The sequence below is a fragment of the Hyla sarda genome, chromosome 1 (genome assembly GCF_029499605.1).
Source record: "Hyla sarda isolate aHylSar1 chromosome 1, aHylSar1.hap1, whole genome shotgun sequence".
Classification (NCBI taxonomy): Eukaryota; Metazoa; Chordata; class Amphibia; order Anura; family Hylidae; genus Hyla; species Hyla sarda.
In genome coordinates, this window is record NC_079189.1 from 7,955,914 (window position 1) to 7,980,447 (window position 24,534).

Sequence of the window (24,534 nt, forward strand, 5' to 3'; positions counted from 1 at the left end):
GCTTCTGAAGTTAAGGTTGTTCTTTTCTGTCTAAGTAATCTCTGATGACACGTGTCTCGGGAACCGCCCAGTTTAGAAGCAAATTCCTATAGCAAACCTCTTCTAAACTGGGCGTTTCCCGAGACAGGTGTCATCAGAGATTACTTAGACAGAAAAGAACAACCTAAACTTCAGAAGCTCATAAGTACTGAAAGGATTAAGATTTTTTAATAGAAGTAATTTACAAATCTGTTTAACTTTCTGGAGCCAGTTGATATATACAAAAAAGGATTTTCCTGGATAACCCCTTTAAGGGGTTAAAAAAGCTTTATTTATGTGCCGGAATGTCATATCTGTAAGTCACCCATATAAAACCAAGGAGCCAATTTCTCAATGACCCTTGGTATGAGGTGTCCACATGCCGGAACCCCATCTTCTCATACAGTCGTACGGCATCAGCCTGTATTGATGTGGTGAAGAGGATGACCGCATTACACCCACGTTGTTGAGCAAAGTCAATCATTGTCCTGCATAGAACCTTGCCGACTCCCTTGCCTCGGTATGTGCTGGCCACCGACATCCTCTTCAGCTCCATGGTCTTCCCACCTTTGTGTAGAGGGACAGCAGCCACAGTGCCCACCACCTCCCCTGCTGATTCGGCCACCCAAAAACAATGGTCTTCTCTCGTGTAATATCTCTCAATGTCCTTTAGGTCCCCCTCCAGAGCTATTTTAACACAGAAAGAGATTACGTTTGTAATGGAGAACCAGAGGGCAACCACGACACCGACTACACCCACAATGGATATTACAAAAGATCCGGTGGTCAGTAGGGGGAGAAGGAAGACTATGAGAAGAGCAAGATAATTATGGGGAAGTCTTAGGGCGTGGCAGAAGGCGGCAGTCGTGTGTTCAAAACAGCCAGAGGTGAACATCTCCCGAACCTTATGATAGTCGGAGTCCTTGTACAATCGCACGTTTTGCGAGAACATAGTGATTACCTAAAAAAAGAAAAAAATTACAGGATGAAGACTGAGGTATTGACTTGAAGGAATAGAAAATGTGAGACATAATGAGAGACTAAGGGGGCCATGCATCAGTCCCTGTGACTTTTGGTGTCGGCTGCACCACGTGCACACCTGGTCAGCACCGTGTGAGGCCGGCCTGAATGTATGAGCAGGTATGAGCCTCTTTATACATGAAGGCTAGTGTAAGTGGTCAACAGTGACTGTCCATGGGTCGGGTACAGCATGCCCGGCTCACAGAGTGTAAAGTGTCATGTAGTGGTGCACTGTGAGGTACGATATACAAGGGTGGAGACCCTGATCTGAGCTGTGCTCACGTCTACAGAGCCAGGTACAGCTCAGAAAGGGCAGGAGGCATACATTGTAACCAGTAAAGCCGTGCATTGCACCTTAACTGTACCATAGGAACAGACAGTAAACAGCAATCTATATAGTGTCACGATGCCGGCTGGCAGGAGGTGGATCCTCTGTGCCAGAGAGGGATTGGCGTGGACCGTGCTAGTGGACCGGTTCTAAGTCACTACTGGTATTCACCAGAGCCCGCCGCAAAGCGGGATGGTCTTGCTGCGGCGGTAGTGACCAGGTCGTATCCACTAGCAACGGCTCAACCTCTCTGACTGCTGAAGATAGGCGCGGTACAAGGGAGTAGACAGAAGCAAGGTCGGACGTAGCAGAAGGTCGGGGCAGGCAGCAAGGATCGTAGTCAGGGGCAACGGCAGGAGGCCTGGAACACAGGCTAGGAACACACAAGGAAACGCTTTCACTGGCACAATGGCAACAAGATCCGGCGAGGGAGTGCAGGGGAAGTGAGGTATACATAGGGAGTGCACAGGTGAACACACTAATTAGAACCACTTGCGCCAATCAGCGGCGCAGTGGCCCTTTAAATCGCAGAGACCCGGCGCGCGCGCGCGCCCTAGGGAGCGGGGCCGCGCGCGCCGGGACAGGACCGACGGAGAGCGAGTCAGGTACGTGAGCCGGGGTGCGCATCGCGAGCGGGCGCCACCCGCATCGCGAATCGCATCCCGGCTGGAGGCGGAATCGCAGCGCACCGGGTCAGTGGATCTGACCGGAGCGCTGCAGTAGCGAGAGTGTAGCGAGCGCTCCGGGGAGGAGCGGGGACCCGGAGCGCTCGGCGTAACAGTACCCCCCCCCTTGGGTCTCCCCCTCTTCTTAGAGCCTGAGAACCTGAGGAGCAGACTTTTGTCTAGGATATTGTCCTCAGGTTCCCAGGATCTCTCTTCAGGACCACAGCCCTCCCAATCGACCAAAAAAAAGGTTTTCCCTCTGACCTTCTTGGAGGCCAGTATCTCCTTTTCTGAGAAGATGTCCGAGGAGCCGGAAACAGGAGTGGGAGAAACAAGTTTGGGAGAGAAACGGTTGATGATGAGTGGTTTAAGAAGAGAAACGTGAAAGGCATTAGGAATACGAAGAGAAGGAGGAAGAAGAAGTTTGTAAGAGACAGGATTAATCTGGCACAAAATTTTGAAAGGACCAAGATAGCGTGGTCCCAATTTGTAGCTAGGAACACGGAAGCGGACATATTTAGCGGAGAGCCATACCTTGTCTCCTGGAGAAAAAATGGGGGGAGCTCTTCTTTTCTTATCAGCAAACTTCTTCATGCGTGATGAAGCCTGTAAGAGAGAATTTTGGGTTTCTTTCCATATGGTGGAAAGATCACGAGTCACTTCATCCACAGCGGGCAAACCAGAGGGCAAGGGAGTAGGGAGGGGGGGAAGAGGGTGACGGCCGTACACCACGAAAAATGGGGATTTGGAAGAAGATTCAGAAACTCTGAAGTTATACGAGAATTCGGCCCATGGTAGAAGATCTGCCCAGTCATCCTGGCGGGAGGAAACAAAATGCCGTAAATAATCACCCAGGACCTGGTTAATTCTTTCTACTTGCCCATTGGATTGAGGATGATAAGCAGAAGAAAAGTTTAATTTAATTTTGAGTTGTTTACAGAGAGCCCTCCAGAATTTTGACACGAATTGGACGCCTCTATCCGAGACGATCTGCGTGGGCAACCCGTGAAGACGAAAAATGTGTACAAAAAATTGTTTTGCCAACTGAGGCGCAGAAGGAAGACCAGGAAGAGGGATGAAATGTGCCATCTTGGAGAATCGATCAACGACCACCCAAACAACAGTGTTGCCACGGGATGGGGGTAAGTCTGTAATAAAGTCCATACCAATCAGAGACCAAGGCTGTTCGGGGACAGGCAGAGGATGAAGAAGACCAGCGGGCTTCTGGCGAGGAGTCTTATCCCGGGCACAGACAGTGCAGGCCCGCACAAAATCAACAACATCCGTCTCCAGAGTCGGCCACCAATAGAAACGAGAGATGAGTTGCACGGATTTCTTAATGCCCGCATGGCCTGCGAGATGGGAGGAGTGACCCCATTTGAGGATTCCGAGGCGTTGGCGTGGAGTGACGAAGGTCTTCCCTGGAGGAGTTTGCCTGATGGAGGCTGGAGAAGTGGAGATCAGGCAGTCAGGAGGAATGATGTGTTGCGGAGAGAGCTCTACTTCCGAGGCATCCGAGGAATGAGAGAGAGCATCGGCCCTAATGTTCTTATCGGCAGGCCGAAAGTGAATTTCAAAATTAAATCGGGCAAAGAACAGAGACCACCTGGCCTGGCGAGGATTCAGCCGTTGGGCAGACTGGAGATAGGAGAGATTCTTGTGATCGGTGTAAATAATAACTGGAAATCTTGATCCCTCCAGCAGATGCCTCCATTCCTCAAGTGCTAATTTAATGGCTAGTAGCTCTCGATCCCCGATGGAGTAGTTCCTCTCCGCCGGAGAGAAGGTCCTAGAAAAAAAACCACAAGTAACAGCATGCCCGGAAGAATTTTTTTGTAGAAGGACAGCTCCCGCTCCTACTGAGGAGGCATCTACCTCCAATAGGAAGGGTTTAGATGGGTCAGGTCTGGAGAGCACGGGAGCAGAAGAAAAGGCAGACTTGAGCTGTTAAAAGGCGTCTTCCGCTTGAGGAGGCCATGACTTAGGATTGGCATTCTTTTTGGTTAAAGCCACGATAGGAGCCACAATGGTGGAAAAATGTGGACTAAATTGTCTGTAATAATTGGCGAACCCCAAAAAACGTTGGATAGCACGGAGTCCGGAGGGGCGTGGCCAATCTAAGACGGCAGAGAGTTTGTCTGGATCCATTTGTAGTCCCTGGCCAGAGACCAAGTATCCTAGGAAAGGAAGAGATTGACATTCAAATAGACATTTCTCCATCTTGGCATAAAGTTGATTGTCACGAAGTCTCTGAAGAACCATGCGGACATGCTGGCGGTGTTCTTCTAGGTTGGCAGAAAAAATCAGGATATCGTCCAGATACACAACAACAAAGGAATATAAGAGATCACGAAAAATTTCATTAACAAAGTCTTGGAAGACGGCAGGGGCGTTGCACAGGCCAAAGGGCATGACCAGATACTCAAAGTGTCCATCTCTAGTGTTAAATGCCGTTTTCCATTCATCCCCCTCTCTGATGCGGATGAGATTATAAGCACCTCTTAAGTCCAGTTTGGTAAAGATGTGGGCACCTTGGAGGCGATCAAAGAGTTCAGAGATAAGAGGTAGAGGGTAGCGGTTCTTTACCGTGATTTTATTAAGACCGCGGTAGTCAATGCAAGGACGTAGGGAGCCATCTTTTTTGGACACAAAGAAAAATCCGGCTCCGGCAGGAGAGGAGGATTTGCGGATAAAGCCCTTTTTTAAATTTTCCTGGATGTACTCAGACATAGCAAGAGTCTCTGGGGCGGAGAGAGGATAAATTCTGCCCCGGGGTGGAGTAGTGCCCGGGAGGAGGTCAATAGGACAGTCATAAGGCCTGTGAGGAGGTAGAGTCTCAGCTCGTTTTTTGCAAAATACATCCGCAAAGTCCATATAGGCCTTAGGGAGACCGGTTACAGGGGAAACCACAGGGTCACGGCAAGGAGTACTGGGAACCGGTTTAAGGCAGTCCTTGAAACAAGAGGTACCCCAACTCTTGATCTCCCCAGTGGACCAATCCAGGGTTGGGGAATGGTGTTGAAGCCAGGGTAGTCCAAGGAGAATTTCGGAAGTACAATTGGGGAGGACCAAAAACTCAATTTTTTCGTGATGAGGTCCGATGCACATTAGGAGGGGCTCCGTGCGGAAACGTATGGTACAGTCCAATCTTTCATTGTTAACACAATTGATGTAGAGGGGTCTGGCGAGACTGGTCACCGGGATGTTGAACCTGTTGATGAGAGAGGCCAAAATAAAATTTCCTGCAGATCCGGAATCCAAGAAGGCCATAGTAGAGAAGGAGAAGGTAGAGGCAGATATCCGCACAGGCACAGTAAGACGTGGAGAAGCAGAGTTGACATCAAGGACTGTCTCACCCTTGTGCGGAGTCAGCGTACGTCTTTCCAGGCGGGGAGGACGGATAGGACAATCCTTCAGGAAGTGTTCGGTACCGGCACAGTACAGGCAGAGATTCTCCATGCGGCGTCGTGTCCTCTCTTGAGGTGTCAGGCGAGAGCGGTCGACCTGCATAGCCTCCACGGCGGGAGGCACAGGAACGGATTGCAGGGGACCAGAGGAGAGAGGAGCCGGGGAGAAAAAACGCCTCGTGCGAACAAAGTCCATATCCTGGCGGAGCTCCTGACGCCTTTCGGAAAAACGCATGTCAATGCGAGTGGCTAGATGAATGAGTTTATGTAGGTTAGCAGGGATTTCTCGTGCGGCCAGAACATCTTTAATGTTGCTGGATAGGCCTTTTTTAAAGGTCGCGCAGAGGGCCTCATTATTCCAGGATAGTTCTGAAGCAAGAGTACGGAATTGTACGACGTACTCGCCAACGGAAGAATTACCCTGGACCAGGTTCAACAGGGCAGTCTCAGCAGAAGAGGCTCGGGCAGGTTCCTCAAAGACACTTCGAATTTCCGAGAAGAAGGAGTGTACAGAGGCAGTGACGGGGTCATTGCGGTCCCAGAGCGGTGTGGCCCATGACAGAGCTTTTCCAGACAGAAGGCTGACTACGAAAGCCACCTTAGACCTTTCAGTAGGAAACTGGTCCGACATCATCTCCAAGTGCAGGGAACATTGAGAAAGAAAGCCACGGCAAAATTTAGAGTCCCCATCAAATTTATCCGGCAAGGATAGTCGTAGGCCTGAAGCGGCCACTCGCTGCGGAGGAGGTGCAGGAGCTGGCGGAGGAGATGATTGCTGAAGCTGTGGTAGTAGCTGCTGTAGCATCACGGTCAGTTGAGACAGCTGGTGGCCTTGTTGCGCTATCTGTTGTGACTGCTGGGCGACCACCGTGGTGAGGTCGGCGACAACTGGCAGAGGAACTTCAGCGGGATCCATGGCCGGATCTACTGTCACGATGCCGGCTGGCAGGAGGTGGATCCTCTGTGCCAGAGAGGGATTGGCGTGGACCGTGCTAGTGGACCGGTTCTAAGTCACTACTGGTATTCACCAGAGCCCGCCGCAAAGCGGGATGGTCTTGCTGCGGCGGTAGTGACCAGGTCGTATCCACTAGCAACGGCTCAACCTCTCTGACTGCTGAAGATAGGCGCGGTACAAGGGAGTAGACAGAAGCAAGGTCGGACGTAGCAGAAGGTCGGGGCAGGCAGCAAGGATCGTAGTCAGGGGCAACGGCAGGAGGTCTGGAACACAGGCTAGGAACACACAAGGAAACGCTTTCACTGGCACAATGGCAACAAGATCCGGCGAGGGATTGCAGGGGAAGTGAGGTATACATAGGGAGTGCACAGGTGAACACACTAATTAGAACCACTTGCGCCAATCAGCGGCGCAGTGGCCCTTTAAATCGCAGAGACCCGGCACGCGCGCGCCCTAGGGAGCGGGGCCGCGCGCGCCGGGACAGGACCGACGGAGAGCGAGTCAGGTACGGGAGCTGGGGTGCGCATCGCGAGCGGGCGCCACCCGCATCGCGAATCGCATCCCGGCTGGAGGCGGAATCGCAGCGCACCGGGTCAGTGGATCTGACCGGAGCGCTGCAGTAGCGAGAGTGTAGCGAGCGCTCCGGGGAGGAGCGGGGACCCGGAGCGCTCGGCGTAACATATAGATTGCTGGTTACTGCCCTGCCACCACCACCCACACTTGGCTGATGGCTTGGCGCATGCCAAGCGGGGAAGGAGCTAGCTAGTGAAATTTTGTAATATAATTTTGTATCACAGAATACCATATATTGTGTTTATTAACAGAAAAAATAGCGTTACCTATTGTTCTTGTTGTGCAGAATATTTTATTCTAATTTTATTCATGCACATACATCAACCAGAAGACTAAATGATGGTTTACTACAGAAGAAATCACTATACAAATATTATCCAAGATGATGGTGAGTAGTCCAGGTCCATACACACGGTAGCATACATTGCTCCTGACATTAAGCCACCAATGCATTTCAAGCAGGTACACTTAAAGAGTACCTGTCATGATCTTGTAAAATTTTACAATCCTCCCAGTTTACTGCCCCCATCATGATAACCCACCCCCTGCCTTTATTTTTATTATTTTTTTTTAGTTTTCTACCTTGATATTCTTCTGTATTTTCTGTTCATTCTCAGTCAGATTCACAGACTGGGAAGGGGGCGTTCCCCAGCAGGCGTGACATCATCTGAAGCCATACAGGGGAGAACGTCCTCCCTTACTCTACACACAGCCCTGTGAGATGAGCTATTATTGTATAAGACAGCACACTCCCCCCTCCCCCCCCCCTCAGCATTCAAGACTGCATTTCCTGATTTTGGACTTCTGCCAGGCCAGCAGGAGTCCAAAGTCTGTGCAAGAGATGGGGGAAATGTGATTTTTTTTAAACAAAGTATATTAGAAAGATTTTTATTGACCATAAGGAGTGCAATATCAAAAATTAGTTTTAATGACAGTGCTCATTTAAAAGGAATCTGTCATCACTTTTAGGCTGCCTGAACCTCCAGTCATCGGGACAATCCTTTGTGGCTTCTGCCTGTTCCACCAGCCCTGATGGATAGATTTTTTTCCCTAACCCAAACATGTAGACATCTATCCATCAAGACTGGTGGATTGTGGAGAAAAAAGGAGGCCCTTAGGTCCGGCGCTGCTTGGTCCACACAGGTTAAGTCGAAATAGTGGTGGAGGTTAAAAGTGGTTTATTTAAAATTAATAAATAAAACAATTTTCCAAATGCATGCGAGCATGCATTTGGAAAATTATTTTATTTATTAATTTTAAATAAACCACTTTTAACCTCCACCACTATTTCGACTTAACCTGTGTGGACCAAGCAGCGCCGGACCTAAGGGCCTCCTTTTTTCTCCACAATCCATTATCCTACGGGTTCCTGCACAGGATACCAGTCAAGGCACCTCGGCTGCAGCACGGACACTTCCAACACCCCTGGAAACGGGGAGATACGCATAACCCTCAAGAGGGTCACCAGGTGAGAGTTTACCCTGCCAGGGTTTCCAACTGGGGTCCGTTGTTTTACGGTATCACACGAGGCGCTGTCCTCTCTCCACTTTTTTCTCTCTCTCTAATCAAGACTGGTGGGGCAGGGAGAAGGCCCCGGTGAGGTTTGTGAGTAAAGAGGAGTCCCCTTCAATCATGGCCGACTATAGTGCAAAGTCTACACAAATAGTGGTACAAAAAATACCAAAGTTAGAAAAGTATCTTCGATGTTCCTCAGAAGCCTGTGGAGCACAAACACTCTGATCTGAACTACCTTCCAGATGAACTCAGGGGCCTTTGTAGAACCCTTTGTGATGACTCGCTCTTGCAGACAGGTGCGGTTGCAGTATAGAGGCAAGGAAACAGTACTTTTCAAATCAAAGTTCAGTGTTTTATTCCCACCTAACAAAAGTCCACCTGTAATCCTTAGGTATTTGTTCACACCTGAGTCCATGCCATGCTGCATCAAGCAGGTCTTTTCGAAGCCTACAGGCAGGCTGCTCGCCAGCTTCCAAACTCTCAGGGAAGAACTCCACCCTCAGCTCTCTCTGGCACTGTGAGCTGCAACTAGCAAATCCCCCCCCCCCCCCCCCCCCCGCCAGTTGGTGAAGCAGGCTGCCTTTAAGGCCAACAAAAGGCGGCCTGGATTGTGGGGAATGGCCACCACCCTACACTTGATCATTCCCAGTAAGAGCCATCCCGGATTGGCCTTCCAGCCATACTACGGCCATAGTGTCAGTCTGCATTGCAGCACTGACACTGAATTAATACCGGCTCTTACTTCACCAAGGCCAGGAGCCTTGGTGACACATATCGCCCATCCAGCACGATGCCTTTCACCTTCTCACACCTTCCTTATACAGCTTGGTTGCGCCCAACATCACTTTGCGGTTCCAGCTAAAAGATAGCCCTGATATATAGAAAAGTCAAAAACTGTCTAAAGCCAACAATGACTTTCTTGGTAGCTGTTTCATCGTATCTCCCACCATACATGATGAAGAGAGTTTCTAAAGCTTTTGTAGAACGGGACCCTCCAAAAAGGTTGTGCAAGCCAGGCAAATAGACACAAAGAGGCAGGTGTTAAGGTTCAGTGGTATAGGATTATGGCAGAAAATCCTGTGAACGTAATGTATTCATTGTGCAGCATGTCGTAAAACAGTAAAACAGAAAGCCAAAGTCCTTCACATAGGGTTATCCATAAAACATAAACTTCTGAGCTTCTCACCCAACTTTGCAGGTTAAAGGGGTACTCCTCCCCTAGACATCTTATCCCCGATCCAAAGGATAGGTGATAAGATGTTTGATTGCAGGGGTCCCGCCACTGGGGACTCCCGCATTCTTGGCTGGGGCACCCCAGACATCCGGTGAACAGGGCAAAGTTAGCTCTGTGCCAGATGACTGGCGATGCTCGTGATGTCACGGCCATGCCCCCTCAATGCAAATCTATGGGAGGGGGCATGACGGCCATCACCCCTCCTTCCATAGACTTGTATTGAATGGCATAGCTGTGACGTCCAGAGCCTCCAGCGCAGCACCCGACACTCTAAACCAACGCTGGATGCAGCAGGGAGATCGTGGGGGTCTCCAGTGACGGGACCCCCGCTATAGGGGGTAAGATTTCTAGGGGAGGAGTAGCCCTCTAAGTCAAAAAAACACACAAGCTCATCTTGGCTTAAGGCCAAACCCTCCCTGCTGCTCTCTCTAAGTGCTCACTTATATCTGGGAGACCAGGTCCTAGTCTTACAAAACACCAAAAACTGAAGTATGGAAGTGACTTTATGGCCAGAACCTTCAGTCACTCCCAAAACCTGGACCCAAACTCCAGTCTTACACCACTGAGGCACTGAGAGATGATGTCAATGATGATTCTATGTGGAATTTCTCAAATGTTTCCAGACATTTCAGCTAAGAACATACAGGAGATATTTCATCTATGGTTTTTCGTTGGTAATGATAGCATGAGTCGGCCGTGTCGGCGCAGAGACAGGAGGCGGTGTGTTACTCTGCCGGGAGACACAATGGATGTTCCTGTCTGACAGCCAGAGGCAGCTCCAGACTTTGTGAGGCCTTGGTCAAAACTCGACATGAGGCCCTCACAGACACTCATTAATACAAAAGAGAGGCAAGTGATAGTAAAAAAGAACTATTTCAATTGCATTTTGTATGCATCACTATTCATTTTACATTGTTAGGGGGTGAGTTAGGCTGCAACAAGGCCCCCAAAAGAGCAAGGCCTTAGGCGGCTGACTAACTTGCCTAATTAGGGAGCCGCCTCTGCTGACAGCGTCCACCCGCAATGGCCCAAATCAGCATTGAGATTCTGAACTATTGATACGGTACGCCGATTGTTATTTTATGTTTATTTGGGCTAAACTATATTCATTATGCTTATCGGGTGACATAATAGGTTACTATATAAAGGTCAGTTCACACATTTTTAGTATAGAATACCATAAGAAGGGATTTGAAATTCAACAGTTTTAGTATTTTCTCATGTGGATTTGTTCCTGTTTATGTCTGTCCTATTGTAATTGTAATATAAAAAAAAAATTCTAATAAAGTTATAGTTTTATGCCAAGGTGAGGACTCGCATTGCTTTTTGATTAATACAGGATTTCGGTAGTTTATACATGCTTTGTCTTATGAGATGAGGTAAGATTCCCCTTGGTAGCTTGAGTACAAATTTGGAAATAGTTTAGGGGCATATAAGGGTACAGGTTCTTCTCAAAAAATTTGCATATTGTGCTAAAGTTCATTATTTTCCATAATGTAATGATAAAAATTAAACTTTCATATATTTTAGATTCATTGCACACCAACTGAAATATTTCAGGTCTTTTTATTGTTTTAATACTGATGATTTTGGCATACAGCTCATGAAAACCCAAAATTCCTAGCTCAAAAAATTTGCATATTTCATCCGACCAATAAAAGAAAAGTGTTTTTAATACAAAAAAAGTCAACCTTCAAATAATTCTGTTCAGATATGCACTCAATACTTGGTTGGGAATCCTTTTGCAGAAATGACTGCTTCAATGCGGCGCGGCCTGGAGGCGATCAGCCTGTGGCACTGCTGAGGTGTTGTGGAGGCCCAGGATGCTTCGATAGCGGCCTTAAGCTCATCCAGAGTGTTGGGTCTTGCGTCTCTCAACTTTCTCTTTCCAATATCCAACAGATTCTCTATGGGGTTCAGGTCAGGAGAGTTGGCAGGCCAATTGAGCACAGTAATACCATGGTCAGTAAACCATTTACCATTGGTTTTGGCGCTGTGAGCAGGTGCCAGGTCGTGCTGAAAAATGAAATCTTCATCTCCATAAAGCTTTTCAGCAGATGGAAGCATGAAGTGCTCCAAAATCTCCTGATGGCAGCTGCATTGACGCTGCCCTTGATAAAACACAGTGGGCCAACACCAGCAGCTGACATGGCATGTTCAAAAGTGGCAGCTGACATGTTTCTGGTTCAAAAGTGTCTTGACCTGGGGAATGCGACACCTGTAGCCCATTTGCTGCACACACCTGTGCACGGGGGCTCTGGATGTTTCTACTCCAGACTCAGTCCACTGTTTCCGCAGGTCCCCCAAGGTCTGGAATTGGTCCTTCTCCAAAATCTTCCTCAGGGTCCGGTCACCTCTTCTCGTTGTGGAGCGTTTTCTGCCACATTTTTTCCTTCCCACAGACTTCGCATTGAGGCGCCTTGATACAGCACTCTGGGAACAGCCTATTTGTTCAGAAATTTATTTCTGTGTCTTACCCTCTCGCTTGAGGGTGTCAATGATGGCCTTCTGGACATCAGTCAGGTCGGCAGTCTTACCCATGATTGCGGTTTTGAGTAATGAACCAGGCTGGGAGTTTTTAAAAGCCACAGGAAACTTTTGCAGGTGTTTAGAGTTAATAAGTTGATTCAGAGGATTAGGTTAATAGCTCGTTTAGAGAACCTTTTCATGATATGCAAATTTTTTTAGATAGGAATTTTGGGTTTTCATGAGCTGTATGCCAAAATCATCAGTATTAAAACAATAAAAGACCTGAAATATTTCAGTTGGTGTGCAATGAATCAAAAATATATGAAAGTTAAATTTTTATCATTACATTATGGAAAATAATGAACTTTAGCACAATATGCTAATTTTTTGAGAAGAACCTGTCTATACTCTGCTGTAAGGGATCTTCACAGGTTGGGTTCCTATGGTATATGGGACTGCTTAGAAGTCTTTTGTTACTCATGATTGGGTGTGCTGCAATTCCCTGTAGCAGGGCGTAGGGCTGTAAGGTTTGTAGCATGGTTAATAAGCAACAGCGGCTACGGCCGGAGGCCCACTAGGAGTCTAGTAGTTGCAGAATAGAAACTTTTCTCTTCTGGCTATAAGCACATCTCCCTCTCGGAGTTGGAATGCAGAATTGAGATGATATCTCTTCAGTGTGGACTGGTAGAGGCTTATGGGACCTAAGCTATGAGTGATAAAGGTTAGAGGTCTAAGCTATTATTCATATAGGTTAGGGGTTCTCAACTATGAGTTATAGTTATAAAAGATCTCAGCTATAAGTCATATATGTCAGAGGGTCTTAAAGAATACCTGTCACCAAATAAACATTTCTAAACTAACTCAGGCTATGTTCCCTAACTACTCCTAACACCCGTCCCACCCTTTAAAAAAATTCAGAGCTTTAAATAACTGTGTATCATACCTTTATTCTTGCTCACGTAGAGCAATCTCATAGCAGGAAAAAGTGGGCTTTTCCCAGCAGGCAAGACATCACTGAAGCCTGCTGGGGGACAACTTCTGCCCTCGCATCTTTGCAGTGCAGTGAGTGTGTTTCTGTGAGGCTCTTTTCAGCTTTCAGTGAGGCTCTGTACCGCTGTCAATCAAGCTCAGTGCAGAGTAACACTTCCTGAGTTTGGTCTCCTGCCAAGACCAAACTCACTGTATTAATTGTGGCAGGGAACAGAACAGCGCCACCTAGTGGCTGATTTTTCTATTACATTTTATACATATTTATGTTGATAATTTTAAAAGCAAGTGAATGGGAAAGTGTTTGCTAATTACATAAGGAACACTATATTAAACGTTTTATTCGGTGACAGGTACTCTTTAACTATGAGCCATATGAGTCAGGGGATCCCAGCTATGAGTCATATAATTCAGAGGTCTGAGCTATGAGCCATATGGGTCAGGGGATCTTAGCTATGAGTCATGTAGGTTGGGGGGTCTCAGCTATTAGTCTTAAAGGTCTGGGGGTAATATCTATGAGTCAAAAAGGTTAGTGAGTCTCAGCTATTAGTCATTGAGGTCAGGGGGGTCTTAGCTATGAGTCATAAAGGTATGGGGGTCTTAGCTATTATTCATATAGGTTAGGAGGTCTCAACTATGAGCCATGTACAGTAGGTCAGGGGGGTCTCAGTTAAAAGTCCTATAGGTCAAGGGTCTTAGCTATGAGTCCATCAAGTTCAACCTGTAACCCTAATGAGTCCGTACCAAGTTGATCCAGAGGAGGGCAAAAAAAAAGACACCTAAAAAAACTATTCATATGGGTCAGGAGATTACAACAAGGGAATTATTAAATGATTTACTATAAACTGATCAAAGGTAAATACTTTGTGTGTATGAAGCAGAACCGTCTGTCCTTCTGCTTCGTTTACTCTGTAGTTATTCCTCCCTTTTCCTCTCTCCACAGATTTGTATGAGCAGCTGTAACCTGATCCCTCAGTGAGCCCTCTCCATCTCATTAGTGACAGACTTCTAGCAGTTTTTCAAAGTGAACGGTGGGTTCGGGAGGAGTAGAATAAAGTAAGGAGATTGATAAGTCAGGCAAGAGTCTTTATATTTTTATTGAAGAAATATTTAAGGAATTATTCGATTTTCTTTAATAATGTAAACAAAAAGTGGGGTGACCATTGAAACTTCTATTCATCAGTCCGGCTTCTGTATGATGTGAATTAATCAGTAGATGGGGATCACCTAAAGACAGAGCATGTGGAGAAAGACTCTTACGAGAGCATCTGTCTCTTGGTCAGGACTATACTAATATACTTTCACAATTCTCCAGGAAAAAAATAGTGCCAAACCATGGTAAACGTAGGTGCCTATATAACAATGTCATCTAGGCATGCCCATAAAATAGATGCGGTGTTAGATGTTGTTTGCAAGATATAGCTTGTAAATAATACATCTGGTGGAATGACAAAAAATACTGATGAGTTGTAATCGGGGAAGTCTAGATCTACATATTGTAGGTACGGGGTGGTGGATGCTTTAGGCAATACCCTCTGCGGGTGAAAAAATGGTCTCCTATTAAATAGGAGGACTAAAGGACTATAATATACAATCATCTGACTTGAAGGAGTTCTCTGGGCCTTGAATATGATGTTCTCTCCTTATGATCAATGGTATCTGACTCCTGGAACCCCAGACAATAAGGGCATTGTGCTCTGCTTAAGATATAATGTTCACACAGGCACAATGGACTAACGCCCCTCTACTTCCCCAACCGCCCCATATGTTTAACGAGAAGTTTGGCCTGTAATCCGCTTCTCCCTACCCCCATAGATGCCACACCCCTCCTCAATCACAGACTGTAATGTGTTAATAACTAGTGATGGAGCGGAATGTTAGTGTAGCATGTGGTATAGTGTATAGCTATGGAGAAGCCAACAATACTAAAGTCCAAGAGAATTCCTTATTATGCAATTGTTCAATTGGAAATTAGATTTTTATTTTAGTGGTGTTTTGTGCTTAATAAAATCTTTAAGGAAGCTCAGTTGCCGTCTTATTGATCTTGGTCAATCACGATACAAAGACTTGAGACTTAGTTTCTTTATATTTTTACCTATGGAGGGGAAGGTTGTACTGGTAGAACAACATTTTAAAGGCAAGGATTTTTGTTATCAGACCTGGGGCATAGGCAGTTCTGGTTCTCCTAAAACCCATCTTCTCATACATCTTCCTGGCATCACCTTGAGGGTATGAGGTTCCCAAGACCACCGCCTCACAGCCTCTCCTCCGGGCATAGTCAATGACTGTCCTGCACAAGGCCTTAGCAATACCCTTCCCCCGGTGTTTTTTGGGAATTGACAGCCTCACAAGTTCCACTTGTCTCTCTCCTCCAGGTTCATGTGGTGGGACAGCAGCTACCATCCCTGCCACCTCTCCTGATGACTCTGCCACCCAAAAGCAGTAACCGTCCCGCTGGAGATAATATTTCTGAATATCCAACATGTCGTCGGATAGACAGTGTGAGACATAGAACCAGTAGATGCCCCAGTGGATGAGATATAAGAGCCCTATATCAATGACCACACCGAGAGAGGACATCAGGAATGACCCAGTGATATAGAAGAGAAGAAAGAACGTCAGCAGGAGAAATGTCCAGACACGCGGGAGACGTAGTGAAATATGGAAAGCTTTTCCCGTATGTTCCATCATTCCAAGAGCGAAGATCTCTCGAACCCTATCATAATCAGAGTCCTTGTAGAGCCTGATCTGGTACATGTTTTCCTGCAAGAAGAAAGGAATTATGACTTACACAACTGGTATTGTATAGCCAGTAGAAGTATGTTCACCGTAAGAAACAGCTGTCGCCCCCTCTGCCCTCAGTGACTAAAGCTACGACAACTGCAAGGAAGGCCATTGTGCAGGAAGAGTCAACATAGCCAATGCTGGAAGCCACATGTGGGGCAGCCGTAGGGCGTGGTCAAAGTCCCTGGCCTCATCATAGTCAGAGTCCTTGGATAAAATAGTCAGACATAGACCTGGCTCTCTGCAAAAAAGAAAGTGCAAACTACCCAAAGGAATGTAACTATTAAAGACTTGTCTACGTACAGCTTCATCATTGCATCAAGTAATATTCAGAAACTTTCTAATATACTGTTAGAGAGATTTATTAAGAATGTTTTTTCATGGGACAGTGTAAATTGGTTTGTAAATACAGTTTGTATGTGTAAGCTAACTAAAAATGTTTAATAACAAAAAAAATGCCATCATAACTTTCAAAATGAGGGAATTGTGGGGGCCTAACTACTATATGAGAGCAGTGTGGGGGCCTAACTTATATATGGGGGAAGTGTGGGGGCCTAACTACTATATGAGAGCAGTGTAAGGGCCTAACTTATAAATGGGGGAAGTGTGGGGGCCTAACTTCTATATGTGGGAAGTGTAGGGGCCTAACTACTATATGGGGGAAGAGTGGGGGACTAACTACTATATGGGGAAGTGTGGGGGCCTAACTACTATATGAGATCAGTGTGGGGACATAACTACTATATAAGATCAGTGTGGGGACCTAACTACTATATGAGATCAGTTTGGGGACCTAACTACTATATGAGATCAGTGTGGGGACCTAACTACTATATGAGAGCAGTGTGGGGGCCTAACTACTATATGAGAGCAGTGTGGGGGCCTTACTACTATATGAGAGTAGTGTGGGGACATAACTACTATATGAGAGCAGTGTGGGGGCCTTACTACTATATGAGAGCAGTGTGGGGACATAACTACTATATAAGATCAGTGTGGGGACCTAACTACTATATGAGAGCAGTGTGGGGGCCTTACTACTATATGAGAGCAGTGTGGGGACATAACTACTATATAAGATCAGTGTGGGGACCTAACTACTATATGAGAGCAGTGTGGGGGCCTAACTACTATATGAGAGCAGTGTGGGGGCCTAACTGCTATATGGGGAAGTGTGGGGGCCTAACTACTATATGGGGGAACTGTAGGGGTCTAACTACTATATGAGAGCTGTGTGGGGACCTAACTACTATATGAGAGCAGTGTGGGGAGCTAACTACTATATAAGAGCAGTGTGGGGGCCTAACTACTATATGAGAGCAGTGTGGGGGCCTTACTACTATATGAGAGCAGTGTGGGGGCCTAACTACTATATGAGAGCAGTGTGGGGGTCTAACTACTATATGAGAGCTGTGTGGGGACCTAACTACTATATGAGAGCAGTGTGGGGACCTAACTACTATATGAGAGCAGTGTGGGAAGCTAACTACTATATAAGAGCAGTGTGGGGATCTAACTACTCTACGAAAGCAGTGTGGGGGCCTAACTGCTATATGGGGGAAGTGTGGGGGACCTAACTATTATATGAGGGTACTGTGGGAACCAAACTACTATATAGGGTTAGTGTTGGGCTCTAATTACTATATGAGAGCAGTGTGGAGGTCTAACTACTATATCAGAGCGGTTTGGGCGTCCAACCACTACAGTGTGGGGGTCTAATTACAATATGAGAGCAGTGTTGGGACCTAATTACAATATGAGAGCAGTGTTGGGACCTAATTACTATATGTGAGCAGTTTGGCAGCCTAACTACTATATAAGAGCGGTGTGGGGGGGGTCTTACTACATGTATACAATGCAACGACATAACAAAATGTGAAAGTGTAATAAAGTAAAAAGGTCTGAAGACTTTCCAGATGTCTTGTACTATATGACAGTGGTGGGTCTAACATGTCAAAGGCACCGGGGGGCCTAACTGTTATATGGGGAAACATGGGGGACAAACTGGAGACATTGTGTGGGGCACAGACAGGGCCTAATTACTATATTGGGGGCACAGAGAGTTGTATTAGGGTTATCCAGGATTAGAAAAACATAGCTGATTTCTTAAAAAAACAGCACCACCCCTGCCCTCAGGTTATGTGTGGTATTACTACATGGCCCCATTCACTTAAATGAAACTGAGCTGCATTACCACATGCAATCTGAAGACCAATGTGGAGCTGTTTTTATTTATTTTTCTTAATTAGCACTGTTTTTCTAATCCTGGATAACCTTTTAACTCCTATATGGGGACACAAGGGAGACCTTACTACTATAAGGGGCTGTCTTGAAGCCTAATTACTATATGGGACACAGATGGGGCCTAAATACTATATTGGGCACAGATGTGGTCTAAATACTATATGGGGGTACAAAGGGTGTTTACTTCTATATGGGGGGCACAGAAGGGGCATAATTGCTCTGTGGGACAATACAGATGGGGTATTTGCATAGAGGTAAGGATGGAGAAGACAAGGAAAAGCAAATAACTCAGTTTAGAGAAGATGCCCCCTGTAGTTACTGGGTGTTACTTGTTCCTTGTATAGTAGCATTATTCGGTAGCTGAATGACTTTTATTTAGAGGTATACAGTATTATCATGCATTAAAGATTTTCTTAGATGATATGACCATTGTCCCATGTGACGTTGGATCGCTATTTACTTCTATACGCCACACTGATGGGATACACGCAGTCCAGACCTTTCTGTTGAGTTTATAGTTAATATTGGTGAGTTTATAGTTAATATTTTGTTGTTTGCTTTAACTCATAACTACTTCCTGTTCCAGCAGACCTTTCATTAGCATGTATAGGGTACGGCTATGGGGGCGGCAAGTGCGCCCTCATATCCCAACCTATTTTTGGGTGCCTGGAACGTAGGATTTTTCTTACTGAGACTCACCGTCTCATCGACAGGGTCCAATTTTGGGCTATATTAATTGATGACATCATTTTTATGTGGAAAGGAACATCGGAGGAACTTTGTGAATTCATCAATGATTTGAATCAAAATGATCTCAACAGCTGTGGTGAGGGCAGCTACAATCCTCTACACTGCAGTGGTCACTGAATGGTTAAAATCAGTCAGCTTCTCTACAGAAAGTCTCTGCTCCGCCCGACTATTCAGCCTCTTCCGCTCCTTTGGCTCCTGAGCTAATACATGTAGATAACCCCGCCCCTGCTGTGTGTGATGGGGAGTAGGGGATCATATAACACCCTGGGGTTCCTGTTCTAACCCACACATACCACATACCCTAGGAGTCCTGTGGGGCTCAGCCTCTTCACTGTCTTTGTCCTCTCAGTGCAGTTTCGGAGCTGTGAGGACAGAGGTCAATCTGAGACTTATAAAGCTCTATTAACCAATAGTGTTCTGGAGGCTGATCACACGTCTACTACCTGCACCTTATACTTATATTGAGTGACTTGCGTGAAGAAGATCTCTCTGTATAGTGTGCTCCCATTACACAGATCTATGCCCATACTATGACATTGCCTCCACATGGAGTTTGTTTACATGGATTCTCATAGTCACATGAGATGGGAGGGATGTAAGGAGGATATGGGGTGGATGCTATGTATATGGAGTAGGAGGGATGTAAGAAGGATATGGAGTGTGAGGGATGTATATAGGTTCGGAAGAATGTAAAGAGGATATGGGGTGGAAGGAATCTAAGGAAGATATGGAGTAGGGGAATGTAAGGGGGATATGGGGCGGGATGAATGTAAGAAAGATATTGGGTGGAAGGGTGGAAGGAACCTATGGGATGGGAGGATGTAAGGAGGATATAGGGTGGTATGGATACAAAGAGGGATGGGAGGTATGTGGGAAAAATATAAGGTAGGAGGGATGTAAGGGGGATATATGGTGGGAGGGATCAGTGGAAGATATGCAGTGGGAGGGATGTAAAGAGAATATTAGGACATTGAGTGGGGGATGTATGGAGGATATAGGGTGGGAGGAACATAAGGAGAATATGGGGTGGGAGGGATATATGGATAATATTTTGTAGGAAAAACGAAAATAGGATATGGGATGGGAGGAATGTTAATGGTATATGGGATGGGAGGGAAGTTAGTAGGATATGGGGAGGGAGGAATGTTAATAGGATATGGGATGGGAGGGAAGTTAGTAGGATATGGGGTGGTAAGGATGTTAATAGGATATGGGGTGGGTGGAATGTTAGTAGGATATGGGGTGGGAGGAATGTTAATAGGATATGGGATGGGAGGGAAGTTAGTAGGATATGGGGTGGTAAGGATGTTAATAGGATATGGGGTGGGTGGAATGTTAGTAGGATATGGGGTGGGAGGAATGTTAATAGGATATGGGATGGGAGGGAAGTTAGTAGGATATGGGGTGGGAAGGATGTTAATAGGATATGGGGGGGGAGGAATGTTAGTAGGATATGGGGTGGGAGGAATGTTAGTAGGATATGGGGTGGGAGGAATGTTAAGAGGATATGGGGTGGGAGGAATGTTAATAGGATATGGGGTGGGAGGAATGTTAATAGGATATGGGGTGGGAGGAATGTTAGTAGGATATGGGGTGGGAGGAATGTTAGTAGTATATGGAGTGGGAGGAATGTTAATAGGATATGGGGTGGGAGGAATGTTAATAGGATATGGGGTGGGAGGAATGTTAGTAGTATATGGAGTGGGAGGAATGTTAATAGGATATGGGGTGGGAGGAATGTTAATAGGATATGGGGTGGGAGGAATGTTAGTAGTATATGGAGTGGGAGGAATGTTAATAGGATATGGGGTGGGAGGAATGTTAATAGGATATGGGGTGGTTCTCAAGATGCATAGCACTTACTAGAACTCTCAGGATCTCCTCTCTGTCCCTCTCAAGCTGCAGTTACCTACTCCCCTCTCCTCCCCTCTTCATAGATTTGTATAAGTAGCTGTAACCTTTGTTACACTATGCGCTCCGGCCTCACACGCTGGCCGTGAGCGCATGGTCCACTTACCTTCTGCTGCTGGAGCTTTAAGATTTAAAGGGCCAGTACGCCGGATCTTTGTTGCCTTGTGCCCTAGAGAAAGCGTTCCATTGTATTGCCTTGCCGTGTACCAGACCTCCTGCTCTTGTGACTTGACCTTGCTCCTCTGCTGCCTGCCTACTGAACTCCTGCTATGTCCTGACTACGCTACTGTGCCGCCTGCCCTGACCTACTGCTATCCTGACTACGAGTTGCCTCATCCCTCCTGTGCCACGCATCTCCTCAGCCGCCTGTGTGGTCGAGCCGTGCCAGGGGTAGCGACTTGGGTGTCGCCTGCAGCTGCAAGCCCATCCTGCTTTGCGGCGGGCTCTGGTGAAGAGCGGCACCTTAGACTCTGCTCCCTGGTACGGTCCGAGTCATCTGCCACACAGGTCCAGCAGATCCACATACACCAGAGTTCCTGTCTTCAGAAACATGAGTGTTACAACCTAATCCCTCAGAAAACTGATACATCTTATAAGTGACAAATACAAGGATAACATGTAATCTGATATTGTATTGAGAGTTGTATTAGGGTTATCCAGGATTAGAAAAACATAGCTGATTTCTTAAAAAAAACAGCACCACCCCTGCCCTCAGGTTATGTGTGGTATTACTACATGGCCCCATTCACTTAAATGAAACTGAGCTGCATTACCACATGCAACCTGAAGACCAATGTGGAGCTGTTTTTATTTATTTTTCTTAATTAGCACTGTTTTTCTAATCCTGGATAACCTTTTAACTCCTATATGGGGACACAAGGGAGACCTTACTACTATAAGGGGCTGTCTTGAAGCCTAATTACTATATGGGACACAGATGGGGCCTAAATACTATATTGGGCACAGATGTGGTCTAAATACTATATGGGGGTACAAAGGGTGTTTACTTCTATATGGGGGCACAGAAGGGGCCTAATTGCTCTGTGGAACAATACAGATGGGGTATTTGCATAGAGGTAAGGATGGAGAAGACAAGGAAAAGCAAATAACTCAGTTTAGAGAAGATGCCCCCTGTAGTTACTGGGTGTTACTTGTTCCTTGTATAGTAGCATTATTCGGTAGCTGAATGACTTTTATTTAGAGGTATACAGTATTATCATGCATTAAAGATTTTCTTAGATGATATGACCATTGTCCCGTGTGACGTTGGATCGCTATTTACTTCTATACGCCACACTGATGGGATACACGCAGTCCAGACCTTTCTGTTGAGTTTATAGTTAATATTGGTGAGTTTATAGTTAATATTTTGTTGTTTGCTTTAATTCATAACTACTTCCTGTTCCAGCAGACCTTTCATTAGCATGTATAGGGTACGGCTATGGGGGCGGCAAGTGCGCCCTCATATGCCAACCTATTTTTGGGTGCCTGGAACGTAGGATTTTTCTTACTGACACTCACCGTCTCATCGACAGGGTCCAATTTTGGGCTATATTAATTGATGACATCATTTTTATGTGGAAAGGAACATCGGAGGAACTTTGTGAATTCATCAATGATTTGAATCAAAATGATCTCAACAGCTGTGGTGAGGGCAGCTACAATCCTCTACACTGCAGTGGTCACTGAATGGTTAAAATCAGTCAGCTTCTCTACAGAAAGTCTCTGCTCCGCCCGACTATTCAGCCTCTTCCGCTCCTTTGGCTCCTGAGCTAATACATGTGGGTAACCCCGACCCTGCTGTGTGTGATGGGGAGGAGGGGATCATATAACACCCTGGGGTTCCTGTTCTAACCCACACATACCACGTATCCTAGGAGTCCTGTGGGGCTCAGCCTCTTCACTGTCTTTGTCCTCTCAGTGCAGTTTCGGAGCTGTGAGGACAGAGGTCAATCTGAGACTTATAAAGCTCTATTAACCAATAGTGTTCTGGAGGCTGATCACACGGTCTACTACCTGCACCTTATACTTATATTGAGTGACTTGCGTGAAGAAGATCTCTCTGTATAGTGTGCTCCCATTACACAGATCTATGCCCATACTATGACATTGCCTCCACATGGAGTTTGTTTACATGGATTCTCATAGTCACATGAGATGGGAGGGATGTAAGGAGGATATGGGGTGGATGCTATGTATATGGAGTAGGAGGGATGTAAGAAGGATATGGAGTATGAGGGATGTAAGAAGGGATGTATATAGGTTCGGAAGAATGTAAAGAGGATATGGGGTGGAAGGAATCTAAGGAAGATATGGAGTAGGGGAATGTAAGGGGGATATGGGGCGGGATGAATGTAAGAAAGATATTGGGTGGAAGGGTGGAAGGAACCTATGGGATGGGAGGATGTAAGGAGGATATAGGGTGGTATGGATACAAAGAGGGATGGGAGGTATGTGGGAAAAATATAAGGTAGGAGGGATGTAAGGGGGATATATGGTGGGAGGGATCAGGGGAAGATATGCAGTGGGAGGGATGTAAAGAGAATATTAGGACATTGAGTGGGGGGTGTAAGGAGGATATAGGGTGGGAGGAACATAAGGAGAATATGGGGTGGGAGGGATATATATGGATGATATTTTGTAGGAAAAACGATAATAGGATATGGGATGGGAGGAATGTTAATGGTATATGGGATGGGAGGGAAGTTAGTAGGATATGGGGTGGGAGGAATGTTAATAGGATATGGGATGGGAGGGAAGTTAGTAGGATATGGGGTGGGAAGGATGTTAATAGGATATGGGGTGGGAGGAATGTTAGTAGGATATGGGGTGGGAGGAATGTTAATAGGATATTATGGGATGGGAGGAATGTTAGTAGGATATGGGGTGGGAGGAATGTTAATAGGATATGGGGTGGGAGGAATGTTAATAGGATATGGGGTGGGAGGAATGTTAGTAGGATATGGGGTGGGAGGAATGTTAGTAGTATATGGAGTGGGAGGAATGTTAATAGGATATGGGGTGGGAGGAATGTTAGTAGGATATGGGGTGGGAGGAATGTTAATAGGATATGGGGTGGTTCTCAAGATGAATAGCACTTACTAGAACTCTCAGGATCTCCTCTCTGTCCCTCTCACGCTGCAGTTACCTACTCCCCTCTCCTCCCCTCTTCATAGATTTGTATAAGTAGCTGTAACCTTTGTTACACTATGCGCTCCGGCCTCACACGCTGGCCGTGAGCGCATGGTCCCCTTACCTTCTGCTGCCGATGGGGCAGGGACTCGCATCCCGGGACGCGCCCGCATGCGAGCCCCAGTCCGTCACTCTCCAGGTGTTTCTCCTGCCTCTGCCTCCACCTCTCTGCTCCGGCGCGTGTCCCCGTCCCTTAGGGCGTGCTTACACTGGAGCTTTAAGATTTAAAGGGCCAGTACGCCGGATCTTTGTTGCCTTGTGCCCTAGAGAAAGCATTCCATTGTATTGCCTTGCCGTGTACCAGACCTCCTGCTCTTGTGACTTGACCTTGCTCCTCTGCTGCCTGCCTACTGAACTCCTGCTATGTCCTGACTACGCTACTGTGCCGCCTGCCCTGACCTACTGCTATCCTGACTACGAGTTGCCTCATCCCTCCTGTGCCACGCATCTCCTCAGCCGCCTGTGTGGTCGAGCCGTGCCAG

General features: G+C 46.5%; 1 protein-coding gene across 4 annotated transcripts; it reads right to left on the reverse strand.

Annotated features, from left to right (window-relative positions):
* Positions 1–278: 278 nt before the first annotated feature.
* LOC130296822 (probable N-acetyltransferase CML5) lies at positions 279–22,940 on the reverse strand. Of its 4 annotated transcripts, none has more exons than XM_056548855.1 (3): positions 22,726–22,940; positions 15,331–15,934; positions 14,251–14,398 (listed from the first exon to the last, which is right to left on the reverse strand). In XM_056548855.1, the coding sequence occupies exons 2-3, from the start codon at positions 15,926–15,928 to the stop codon at positions 14,304–14,306; spliced, it is 693 nt and encodes a 230-aa protein (XP_056404830.1). In that variant the 5' UTR covers positions 15,929–15,934; positions 22,726–22,940; the 3' UTR covers positions 14,251–14,303. The 4 variants fall into 4 exon arrangements, with proteins under 4 accessions (XP_056404978.1, XP_056405058.1, XP_056404830.1 ...); XM_056548930.1 differs by lacking the exon at positions 22,726–22,940 and adding an exon at positions 19,250–19,287 and having other exon boundaries at positions 14,263–14,398; positions 15,267–15,934; XM_056549003.1 differs by lacking the exons at positions 14,251–14,398; positions 15,331–15,934 and adding an exon at positions 279–979.
* Positions 22,941–24,534: the final 1,594 nt, after the last annotated feature.

What these genes read in the sequence shown, in the direction of transcription:
- LOC130296822 (XM_056548855.1), bottom strand. Translation starts at nt 15,928, where the DNA reads ATGTACCAGATCAGGCTCTACAAGGACTCTGATTATGATAGGGTTCGA. An exon ending in CAGAACTGCCTATGCCCCAG is followed by an intron (nt 14,399 to 15,330) that starts GTCTGATAACAA and finishes CTCTGTCTTTAG; the next exon opens with GTGATCCCCATCTACTGATT.